This window comes from Mastacembelus armatus, chromosome 23 (genome assembly GCF_900324485.2).
Source record: "Mastacembelus armatus chromosome 23, fMasArm1.2, whole genome shotgun sequence".
Taxonomy (NCBI): Eukaryota; Metazoa; Chordata; class Actinopteri; order Synbranchiformes; family Mastacembelidae; genus Mastacembelus; species Mastacembelus armatus.
In genome coordinates, this window is record NC_046655.1 from 2,371,955 (window position 1) to 2,384,854 (window position 12,900).

The window sequence follows — 12,900 nt, forward strand, 5'->3', positions numbered from 1 at the left end:
ACAAAAAAATACAAATAAGGGCATACAAAACACAGCTGCACCGTTGGTGGACATTGGAGCATGCCGAGTGTGCATTCTCCTGAACTTAACAACAATCTCCTACTGTACACATATCATCAAATGCCCGAGTCACACAATCATTACACACTAAATGTTAGACACCTGTCCTTATTATAACGCTGTTCAGAGCACAACAGGTGGACTAGAGCTGCTTAAACTGGTTTGTAGTCTACAGCACAAAAACTTATCGAGTCAGTAGAACGATTTCAAAGGGGGTTTGATTTCATTCATATCAAGTCCACAACAATAACCGTATAGTCTAGTGTCCAAATATAATAGGCTAGATGGAGAATGTACAGGCTAATGCATATACACACAGAGAAGACTGAAATAAATAAATGCACTTTAAAGGTGGTTTAATATTTGGCTTGGGAAACTACTACTGTAGCTCTTTGGTAGACTGGCCTGAATATTCTTTTTTTATCTGTCTTGATATAAACGTGAAAGAAGCAACATGATTTATGGTAAAATTGTGGTTTATTAATTTTTTTTATTGCTTGTTTGTTCAGTAATGTTTTGATTTTTTTATCATTGGATTTATAATGCAATGAGGTTTGAATGAAATGAAAAAAAAAAAGCAACTGGATTTATGGGTAACTGAGCCATGTTTTAGTAGCTCCAAGAATCAACAGGTAAGTAGGCGGTAAAATGAGAAAATGTCCTGAACAGAGAAAATGTAGGAGGGAAAGTCCTGAGAAAAACAAAAGACTTGTATTTGATGGGGGGAAAAAGGACTACAAACACAGCATTCGGTGCTGATCTTCAGTTACTTATATGATCTGTGTGACTGGACAGTGCTCAGGCTCATCCAGGAACAGCGTCTGGAACATGTCGTTGTAGAAGGATGGGTGGTACTGGCAGGCCCGGGCGCAGTCTGGGCTGAAGTTCAACTCCAAAATCTGAGGGTGCATGATCCGCTCACCTGATCCACAACAAATAGGTGTTAGTGTGCTATATAAGGCTGAAACAAAGAACTATTTTATTAATCAATTCATCAATCAATTATGTTTTTGAGAAATTATTTAATTTTACAAAAAAATATGGAGAACTCTGTTTTCAATGTCTTATTGTCAAAATATGAACCATAACAAGTCTGCTAGACAAAGTAATAAAATAAAACGATATTAAATTTATGTGTGATAACATTTGAACAGCTCTTAAATTTTATTACATTAGAGAAGCCATTTGTTTACTGGAATTTCACCCTTAAATCAAAAGTGAGTGACACATTAAACCTAATGAAGTGACTTTCAGACATGCACTTGACCATTGCTAGACATTATTCTGATTAGCTGCATGTAAAAATGCAATTATCCAAGGAACATGAACCGGACTTTGCTCTTAAAGGCTCCCCTGTAAAAAGTCTGGATAGTCTTGTGGTGTGAGCCAATGGCGGACAGACTGTCAGGAGCACTGGGACAATTCTTGGTGGCTTGCAGGTGATAACATAGCAACAGGATGAGTACATGGACACATCAATGTGACTTTGACTTCCGCTGTGGTGCCAAAAAAGAGCCATAGCGTCTCTTGGCAATGCACATAAGAACCATAGTACATAGCAACCATCCACTACCTGTCCACAAGTGTTGGTGTTGTATTGTAGAGTGGCCTGAAATCCCCGGCCTGAATCGATATTTCAGTCCTCCCCTTGTGTGAGTTCTGTTGTCTCCCTGTATGGCTGCATGTGTTAAAATGACAACTTATGCAATATTTTGTTCAATATATCTTTGATATTCATTTAACAGTCATGTAACACCTAATATGTAAACTCGTGTGTACTGAAATCAATGATGCATAACTATGACATAGTAGGAAAATGTGTCTACTAGCCTTGATATATGTATAAGTGATAAGGATGCACCTGCAAAAACTAAAAGTGCACTCGTAAAGAAAAACGGCTGTGTAAGGAGAAACCCAGATTATGAGTACAGTACTTGGCGCTATTAACATCATATAATGGCCATGTGAGTGGCTATTGTGATATTATGCATACATTAAGCCAACACTAAACTTGATATATTTTTAAGAAAAGGATCCAGAAACATCAAAAAGGCAACATGGAACATACATGGGACATCAATATTTATGGGAAAAGTTAGAGTGGTTATGTTTGGCACAAATGGTACAAAAGAACACCTGTGTGTCGGGATACCAATATTTATGAATCAGGCTAATGGAAGAATATTAATGGGAGAGTACTTGGAATTAAGGAGCACAAAGGAGGAGACTTTGAAAAGAATGTAAGGATGAACACAACAATGCATGGCAGTCAGTGTATTCCTGGGGATCATTCAGGTTTATTGTTGTTAGAGTGATAAAATACTCATGTATATTTTGTGTTGAAGAATTGTCATTTTGCAGTTTAAAAGTATGTACAAGCACTACAGGTCTTAAGAGGAAACACATTGTCTCAAGCTTCAATGTTGTAAGTGATGGTTAAGCACAATGTTACAATAGCAGGATGTGCGCGACCAAGATATGCCCCAGGTCAGCACAATGAATTATCTGAGGAAATGTCATCGGTTGGTAATGTCTGTGCATTCAACTTATGTGAATAAAAAGCAGAGAAGGGGAAGTATCCGACAGAGTGCTGTGGGAGACTGACGCTGTAAAGTGCAGGCTCTGTCGGTACTCTCCTTGCTGCAAGAAATAAGCAAACGTTTGCTGTCTTTCTTAAGAGTGGTGAGTCCTTAGGTAAAGAACCCAACAATTGTAACTGTTACAAGTGCATAATAAACCTTTGGCTCAGACCTTGTTGACTCGTGAGTTTTGTTTTCAACAATACTAGAAGAACAAGAAAAAGAACAGTGTTTGTGAGGGGTTCAATGGCTAGCCTGGCCAGCCAGACCCACTCTTTTGTTAGCAAAAAAATGTGGGTATAGCTCCTGCCTTTGAGTCTTTTCCTCTGGCCTCATATCATACCGACCATTTATATGCAATGGGGGAGACATCCAAATTTAAACAAACCTTGCACATATACACTGCAAATCTTTCTGCGATTGTTCCAAAATAGAAGAACTGGTGATAACACAGTATATTATATTTTTACAACAAAAACAACAACTCATTTACTAGCCTCTCTACTCTACTGCACGTGTCATATCCTTCGGTTCTCTGGTTGGTTTATTCTACATCCATTGGCCCGCCCCCGGGAAATTGATCTCATCTGAAGACATTCCAGACTAATTCTTTGTATAGAATAGGTAAAGTGTTAGTCTGGCTGGCCAGGCTTGAAAAACTAGAACAAGAAGGCACCACCACTATCCACATAACAGTGTAAAAACTGTTCAATTGTGGAAAATGTGACTTTCCCTCTTCTCCACTTCTGCCATTTTTATTTCTTGATCCAAATAATAGTAATAGTAATAAATACATTTGTTTATAATCAAGTTTTATTGTTAATACCGATTAGTTGTTGAAACCTTAGTGCTGTAAATCCAACTACTTTGACCACATCCCCCACAGGTATGTGGGAGAGGCCCAGGTCAGAGGCCTCATCTTCAAAAGTCCACACAGTATTATCGTTCACACAGTGGCTACAACTCAATCTATCTCTCAGAGTAGATTCTCTTATGGTGTCCTGTTTTAGCACCCTAGTATTTCACAGCTGGCACTGCTACGGAGACTCTCCTGGGTACAACTCATTAAAAAAGTTCACCTGTCAAATGCCGCTAGCATAGTTTATGTTACGCATAGTTCAAATTGTCACACTGACTTTAATTCATCATTAATCAATGTAACCATAATGAAGTTTTAATAAGAGTGCCCAAGTTCAACTTCAAACAACCCTTATCTTACCACTGATGAATGAGTTGCTAGGAACATTAAAGTCTCCCGGTCGCTCAGGTCAACTGACCAGCTGCTCCTGGACATGCCAGGAACACGGCAGAGGCTCAGGGGGAGGATCGGGCTTTTGCGGTTGTGGGCCCGAAACTGTGGAACTTGCTATCTTTGTAGATTGGACAGGCCTCTTCATTGTCTATTTTTAAAACCTGGCTTAGAACCCACCTTTTTACTTTGGCTTTTAACCCAGTGTGAGATGTTGTTTTTTTTAAATTTTATTTTATTACTTTAAATGTTCTATTGCTTTTATTGTTTTATGTACTTTTAAGTTTTATTCTTGTTTTTAATTATCCTAATGTTAAGCACTTTGGTCAGTAATTGCTGTTCGTTAAAGTGCTTTATAAATAAAGTTGGCTTGGCTTGGCTTATCAGAAAGTCTTGTTGGAAACAATTGAACTTCATCATTTACATGTGTCGACTTTCATCAACCCACTACAGGAATACCATTTATTTCAACCAAAAGTAACTTTTGACATTTTCATAACTGATGTACAAAGTAACAATTTTATATAAAGCATTCCTACCAGAAAACACACTTCTATTAGAAATATCTCCCACAGAAAGTGGAGTGCTTTAGGTTGGCAGCTACAGTACATGCAGAAACAAAACCTCACCATTTTCCCCTCTGCTCCACTTCAGCATGAGATCTGCTGCGTATATTGCCCGGGATGATGGATAAGGACAGATCCCATATGGAGCTGGACGAGATGACGCTGCTTGGAACAGCTCACTGAATGCTTTAAATAACTGTGCCTGTGAGAGACAAGTAAAGGAAAGAAGGGAAGTAAAAATAAAACAAAAATATGAATGATGACTTGAATAACTCAAGGAAACCCAAGAAGTGAAGGCTCAGAACTCTCTGAGTCAACAGAACCTGTGGATCACATTCTGGGGATGATATATGTGGGATATCAGTCAAAATGTAAGTCTGAAATCTATATATTTAATATGTAACCTTACGCATTTTTAAGTGTTTAAGTGTTTTTAAATTTATTTTATATAGTTAATATATCTACTGTATGTATTTTCAAAGTATGTTATGTAATTTTGGTTTGTTTTAATTTCACCAATACACATGAATGGGAAATGGTCTGCTCCCAGTGGGCTGGCCAAGGCCATGCAGCTGGTGCACAGTCAGCAAGTCACCACTCATAAAAGAGCCAAAACCTCACTTTAACCTGAATTTCTCACTTTCTAAATCAAGACAAGAATTTTTTTACCTAAGAAAATGCCATCTGGGAATGTATTTGATGACACCATTGAGTGAATAGCATGTCTGTGATAAGGGATTTTTATGCTGTACAAGGTCATTGTACAGCTTCAGAGAGGCCCCCCTCTCCTGAGGGTCTTCAATATGGTATATAAGACTCAGAACAAAGAACGATACTCAGTGATCACTCAGATTTATGTGCTATTGCTGCAAGTGAATAATAAACCTTTGGCTTAGGCTTTATCGACTGGAGAGTTTGAATGGGAAAACACTGGCAGAAAAGAAGAGAGAAGAACAGTGCCTGTGGGGGTTCAACAGCTTCACTCGTTGTTGCCCTGGCTGGAGAATTTTTCATGGCACACTCTCATTTACACTAGATATGCTAATCACAAAAAGAGGCAGCTGTACATCTGTGTTCTAATGTGTGCTGGGCTAAGATTAATAAGTGTGTACTGCGAGAGCCAGTAAGAGTAGTTTTGGATGGAGGTAAAAGTGACTGTGACTTTGTGAAAATTCAGGTTAAGTTCGTGGACGTGAAAAAAATGTTTACACTTACTTCCACCTCCTTCCATGGACACTTAGGGTACTGCTTCTCAAACATTGGGATGAACTCATCATAGTGCACCTAGACACAGAGGGACAGGGGAAATTGAACTTATTATCGGTGTAACAAACCAGGAAAATGGAGATAATGGGCATGCAGAGAAAACCCCACAAAACCTGCCATCCCACCCCTTGAGAGGTGCCATTGTAATGAGATCAGTGATATTCACTTCATCTGCCAGTGGTTTTAAGGTTGCTGCTGGTCAGTATATGTGCTGCTCTCTCTGAGACACTGAGATTACTTCAGTCAACTAAGAAAATAATAACATAACAAGCAGGCCAAAAGCAGGGTATACTGCATAGCAAAACAAAATAAGACAAACAAAAACATACCTGTTTAAGCTCTACACCCTCTGCGTAATTCATGACAGTGAAGTGCTTTTGGTAATCATCAAAATGGTCCAAAGAGAAAGGTCTAGGTAAAAGAGTTTGGGCAAACAGGTCCAAAATTTCAAAAATTTCAGTAATGCCTGTGATGTATGCATATACAGTGGGTACGGAAAGTATTCAGACCCCTTTAAATTTTTCACTCTTTGTGTCATTGCAGCCATTTGCCAAAATCAAAAAAGTTCATTTTATTTCTCATTAATCTACACTCAGCACCCCATCTTGACAGAAAAAAACAGAAATGTAGAAATTTTTGCAAATTTATTAAAAAAGAAAAACTGAAATATCACATGGTCATAAGTATTCAGACCCTTTGCAGTGACACTCATATTTAACTCACATGCTGTCCATTTCTTCTGATCCTCCTTGACATGGTTCTGCTCTTTCATTGGAGTCCAGCTGTGTTTAATTAAACTGATTGGACTTGATTAGGAAAGGCACACACCTGTCTATATAAGACCTTACAGCTCACAGTGCATGTCAGAGCAAATGAGAATCATGGGGTCGAAGGAACTGCCCAAGGAGCTCAGAGACAGAATTGTGGCAAGGCACAGATCTGGCCAAGGTTACAAAAGAATTTCTGCAGCACTCAAGGTTCCTAAGAGCACGGTGGACTCCATAATCCTCAAATGGAAAAAGTTTGGGACGACCAGAACTCTTCCTAGACCTGGCCGTCCAGCCAAACTGAGCAATCGTGGGAGAAGAGTTTTGGTGAGAGAGATAAAGAAGAACCCAAAGATCACTGTGGCTGAGCTCCAGAGATGCAGTAGGGAGATGGGAGAAAGTTCCACAAAGTCAACTATCACTGCAGCCCTCCACCAGTCGGGGCTTTATGGCAGAGTGGCCTGACGGAAGCCTCTCCTCAGTGCAAGACACATGAAAGCCCGCATAGAATTTGCCAAAAAACACATGAAGGACTCCCAGACTATGAGAAATAAGATTCTCTGGTCTGATGAGACTTGGATTGAACTTTTTGGCATTAATTCTAAGCGGTATGTGTGGAGAAAACCAGGCACTGCTCATCACCTGCCCAATACAATCCCTACAGTGAAACATGGTGGTGGGAGCATCATGTTGTGGGGGTGTTTTTCAGCTGCAGGGACAGGACGACTGGTTGCAACTGAAGGAAAGATGAATGCGGCCAAGTACAGAGATACCCTGGAAGAAAACCTCTTCCAGAGTGCTCAGGACCTCAGACTGGGCCGAAGGTTCACCTTTCAACAGGACAATGACCCTAAGCACACAGCTAAAATAACAAAGGAGTGGCTTCGGAACAACTCTGTGACGGTTCTTGACTGGCCCAGCCAGAGCCCTGACCTAAACCCAATTGATCATCTCTGGAGAGACCTGAAAATAGCTGTCCACCAACGTTCACCATCCAACCTGACAGAACTGGAGAGGATCTGCAAGGAAGAATGGCAGAGGATCCCCAAATCCAGGTGTGAAAAACTTGTTGCATCATTCCCAAGAAGACTCATGGCTGTACTAGCTCAAAAGGGTGCTTCTACTCAATACTGAGCACAGGGTCTGAATACTTATGACCATGTGATATTTCAGTTTTTCTTTTGTAATAAATTTGCAAAAATTTCTACATTTCAGTTTTTTTCTGTCAAGATGGGGTGCTGAGTGTACATTAATGAGAAATAAAATGAACTTTTTTGATTTTGGAAAATGGCTGCAATGACACAAAGAGTGAAAAATTTAAAGGGGTCTGAATACTTTCCGTACCCACTGTATATATATATATGTGGTACCTGTTAGCAAAGCGTAACCAGAAGACATTGTAGGCATAAAGACGCAGAGGCTGCACTGAGCGCAACATCAGCATGTAGCGAATGTCAAACTTCACCATTCCCACCTCCTCCCTGTGGAACAACACTGGATCTTCAATGTACTTACACACCACCTGGAAAACAAAGACACAACCAAAACAAAGCTATTGTTACTGGAACTTGCATTGGCAAAGGCAGAAAACCTGTCTCTATAGGCCTCTAAGTGTCAAAGAGACCAGAAAAAAAACAGATGTTGATGGTAAAACTGAATACAGGACAAAATTCTGTGGAAGAATTCTGTGAGAGGCAGTATATGCAGTATAAGCCCTATAGGCATCAAGGAAGGAGGTGGAATGAGATAACACATCTGTTGCCTCAGAAAAAAAAAGATTGAATGAGACGAAAACCTTTTTGTCTCAAAGATGAAGAGGGGATGGGAGAAGGCCTTTCAGGCCTCCAATAAAGAGATGGAAGAGCAGAGAGACATTTGAATACCACATGGAAAGGCCGTCAGAGTCTCCAAGGAAGAACCCTCCTAAGAGAAATTCTCCTGAACAATTAAACCAGGACAGCCTAGATAATGGACTTGTTTCTATACTTCTCCTGCTAGACCTAAGTGCTGCATTTGACACTATCGACCACAGCATCTTATTACAGAGACTGGAGCATGCGATTAGTATCCGAGGAACAGCGTTAAAATGGTTCCAATCTTATTTATCAGACAGATTCCAGTTTGTTCATGTTCATGATGAACCTTCCACAAGCACAAAAGTTAGTAAAGGAGTTCCACAAGGTTCTGTGCTAGGACCGATTCTGTTCACCTTGTACATGCTTCCTTTAGGCAATGTTATTAGGAAGCACTCTATTAATTTGCTGGGAAAAGATGAAAGGGCAGCCTGGTATATTAAAGATAGGTTATGTCTGAGTCCTCCACCCCTGTTGAGAGAGGGTTTCTCCACTTGGACATAGATAGCTTCTCTGACTCCTCTTTCAAACCATCTATCTTCTCTGTCCAAAATGTGTACCTCACTGTCTTCAAAAGAGTGTCCTGTTTCCTCTAAATGGGGGTGCACAGGTGATTGTGGTCCTGAGGAGCTGCTCCTCCTGTGTTGGGCCATCCTCCTTTTGAGTGGTTGTTTGGTTTCTCCAATGTAGAGTTCTGAGCATTCTTCCTTACACTGGACAGCATACACCACTTTGCTCCTCTTTTTTTTTTGGTATCTGGTCTTTAGGGTGAACCAGTCTGTCTCAGTGTGTTGGTGGATTTGAAGTGGACTGGTATCTGATGTTTTCCAAAAATCCATTGAAGCCTCTCAGAAACCCCTGGTCTTAAATATAAGGTTAAATATATAATCTGTTTGAAAGGAAAGAAATCAATGTATACAATGAATGTGTTCATGAAATTAAAATAAGCTGTGTGCACAGGTCAATGAATAGGGAAGCGAAAGCTGATAGGAAGTGCCAAGAAGACTGGTTGAACAGATGGCTGGGAGAGAAAGGGAAGTACCTGAATTAAAATTGGGAAATTAAGATATGATCAGGCCAAAGTGATCTAAAGTGTCATGTATGCCTTAGTTATAGGCCATGCGCTGATCATGCCATCTGACCTCATAAAGTCTGCTTGGTAACTGACAAGCTCACATGATGGAAGTACATATTTGGTTAATCAAAATTGTGAAGTAAGCATTACCTAATGCAGGAGATCGAGTATATAAACCCAAGAATTTTGCTGGTTGAAACCGACTTTTCAGTTGCTGGGGGAAACTGTCAGTCTGCCTAAAGTTTTTTGCATTGAGGTCAACAGGTGACATCCAGATCCGCATATCAAGAGACACTAATTCCTGCATATGCATGCTGAAGAGAGTGATGGTAGATTTGATACTTAATGCCATTAGGTACCATTCACATTAAAGAGATGCAATGGCAGCTGTGTTGAGTCTGTGGTGTCCAAAAAACTCAACACAAAATAATCATAAAAGAGACCTAAAAGGGGCTAAATAGAGAGGATTTATGACTTATTTTTAAAAAAATCAGCTTGATGCAAACATTGTCTTAGGCTAGCAGACTTCAAGGTGTCTCCCTATGTGTGCTGGTACCTTTGGTGTACTCTCTCTCTGCCTGATAATGTAATCAAGATTGTTGGTGATGTGTGTGTCCAGTCCTCGGGCCAGGTTCCAGGGCTTACAGATCCAGTGGTTATCCTCTCCCCTGAAACATAGAGACCTTTCACGTTGCCAGTCGAACGATAGTTAAGATAGGGAAAGAATATAAATTACTGATTGATTATTGTATTGTTGATGTTATTGATTCAAATACTTATTGATTTAAACACATTTATTGTTTGCTGTTAGCTTTTGCATCTGCTAAATAAAGTACATCTGCAGTAAAAATCTTCCTTGTTTAATTGTAATTTTATAAGGGTTTCTTCAAAGTGTCCATAGCCTCTCTTTGATGATCTAAAACAAATAGATTGTGTGTGACTAAGTCAGGTTCACTAAATGAAGGGTCTAGTCAGTTTAGTCTAGACCCTGAAATTAATATCTCCTAAGCAGTAAAAGTAAACTTACAGCTTAAATATTTTTCAGCAACCATAACAACTGTTGCTATTAGAAGGAGGCTACTGCAGACACTGTCATATTCACTGACTACTAAAAAAAAAAAAAACCATTATGTTCCAACCGTTGCTGTCTCAGCTGATAATGCCTGATGAACTGCGGCAGCTCTGTCTGCAGGTTGAAGGTCTCTGGTAGCCAATCAGGTGATGGGCCACCTTTGACTCTGCGGGCCACGGCAGCCAGGCAGTCCTTCACAGTGACAATGCTCTCACATGGAAATTGGTTCACCATCACCTGAGGTCGCTCCTTACTCAGTTTCCTATCAGAGAGAGGCTTCTTAAAGGAAAGTCCATGTGGAGCTCAAGAAAAGTTGAGAATAAATCATGGTCTTGTGTGCAGAGTTGTACCCATGGTCTGTGACTTTGTTTGGACTTGGTCTTATGATTTAAAAGGCTGAACTAACTCCCCAAGACCATTTGAATCTGAAACACTGCAAAATCTTTTCTTTTCTCAACCTCTTTTCAGTTTGTAAAGAAGAAAACTCCATCACAGCCAGGAGAGGACAGGTCCAGAAGACCAAATGGTTTTATGATAAGGAATCTATCTTTATCAGTTCTCACTGGATTAGAGAATAAATTATAATACAAATGGGTTTCTTTGCATTAATTGTTTAATGTAAAATAAGGACTAACATTTTGTATTCTATTTGAACAAAATTCAGAATTCCTCTGTAGAAATAAACATCCATCCATCCATTTTCTATACCCGCTTAAGCGGGGTCACGGGGATCTGCTGGAGCCTGGAAGGACAGGTCACCAGTCCATCACAGGGCCACATAGAGACAAACTACCACACACACTCACACTCACTCCTATGGGCAATTTAGAGTCACCAATCAACCTGACATACATGTTTTTGGACTGTGTTTTTTACAGCTATCATATTGTGTACATACTCCATATCGGTATGTGTACATATTCCATATGTTTGCACCACCTGTAAGTGTTCTTTTCTGTACCTGGCAATAAGACCGATTCTGATTCTGAGGTTCACTCTGACCACATGAAGCTAAGAGGGTAGGGAGTAAGGGATCATAAAAAGGCTGCTAGCACAGAGGAAAACATAATTCACTGGCCTGATCTGTGGAATTGTTATGAGACACCACCCCTGGTTTCTATTACTGTACCACTCTGAACTACATGCTTGGGTTGTAAATTTGCACTGTCAGTTAGTTTTAGTAGTTAGTAGTTCAGTTATTTATTGTTAGAGAAACTGAGAAAACGTTTTATCCTCAAATTACCTGCTCATATTATCACCTTGATTTATTATATTCGAGACACAACTGAACAATGCATATTTTGCAAAATAACTTTTACTTGCAACAAGAACAGCATGTTCCAACCTTCACTTTCTTATAGTGATGCTTGACCTCATAACTCAAAGCAGTCGAAACTGTCTCCTCTTTCTGTGCACGACTTTCTTTGTGTCATACTATAAAAATGATGTGCTTGGCTACGACCAGGCAGTGACTCTCACGCTGTTACTGTGTGCGCCGTGTATCTTCTCACTCTTTGTGCAAGTTAAACTGATTTAAAACTTCTGAAGTTTGTCCTCTGAGTCTATTTGTTAAACGAATTTAAACATTTATTATATGGTGATAGAATAAATGCAGATTGGTTACAAAGCAGCTAAAACTAGTATACCTATAATACAGACATTACACTCACTTTATTGCTCAGGTTTATTGAGTCTAATAAATGTAAATATATTACAATAGATATAGAGCTGTAATATAAACATTGATGTGACATACACTGTAAAAGACTTGGACTTGCAAAAAGGAGGATGCTGGCTGCAGAGCATCTTCTGGTGCTAGGCAACAAAAGAATCACTCACTTGTGCTATTCACTAGCAGACTAACAATCACAACATGTCGATAAGAACCCACCAGTCCAGATGAGTTGCCTTTGAGGTGGCAGCATTTGGATACATATTTCTGTCTATAATGATATAACAAAAGCATCTGTCTAATTCACCTCATAAAGGACTGGATTAAAACCTCTGTGCTTGAGTGTGTGTGTGTGTGTCTTAGCAGCTGACCTGTAGTCTTTGATGTGATTATAGCTCCAAATTATATCAGCTTCATCCTCGTCCTCAGTCAGCTGGAACCGTGGGTGTGTCAGGTTGTTCGCTACCTGCGACATTTCGGAGTACACTCTGAAAAAGCACACAATAATATAAATATGTGGAAAACTCTGCAACAAAACAGCAGCAGTCACAATAGTCAAGAAGTACGCTGCAACACTTGTACAAAAGGAAAAAAAAAAAAAGTACTGCATGAAGGCATCCAAAAAAAACCATGAAATCCACAACAGCAGTTACCGCAGTATGAGCAAGGCTGAAGCCAGCAGTTTTTACATTATCTTTTCTACTTGTGCTTTGGGAGCATTCCACAGGATTTGAGTGTGTG

The 12,900-nt window shown here is 39.7% G+C and overlaps 1 protein-coding gene across 1 annotated transcript in view; it reads right to left on the bottom strand.

The window, feature by feature from the left end:
* Positions 1-511: 511 nt before the first annotated feature.
* Positions 512-12,900, bottom strand: part of ttll12 (tubulin tyrosine ligase-like family, member 12) — a 31,800-nt gene continuing 19,411 nt past the window's right edge. The window contains exons 7-14 of the mRNA XM_026327035.1: positions 12,531-12,647; positions 10,555-10,749; positions 9,972-10,083; positions 7,858-8,009; positions 6,050-6,131; positions 5,670-5,738; positions 4,518-4,656; positions 512-982 (exon numbers count right to left, since the gene is read on the bottom strand). Coding sequence (XP_026182820.1) covers positions 831-982; positions 4,518-4,656; positions 5,670-5,738; positions 6,050-6,131; positions 7,858-8,009; positions 9,972-10,083; positions 10,555-10,749; positions 12,531-12,647 — 1,018 coding nt within the window. The 3' untranslated portion in view covers positions 512-830. The remainder of the gene's footprint in view (positions 983-4,517; positions 4,657-5,669; positions 5,739-6,049; positions 6,132-7,857; positions 8,010-9,971; positions 10,084-10,554; positions 10,750-12,530; positions 12,648-12,900) is intronic.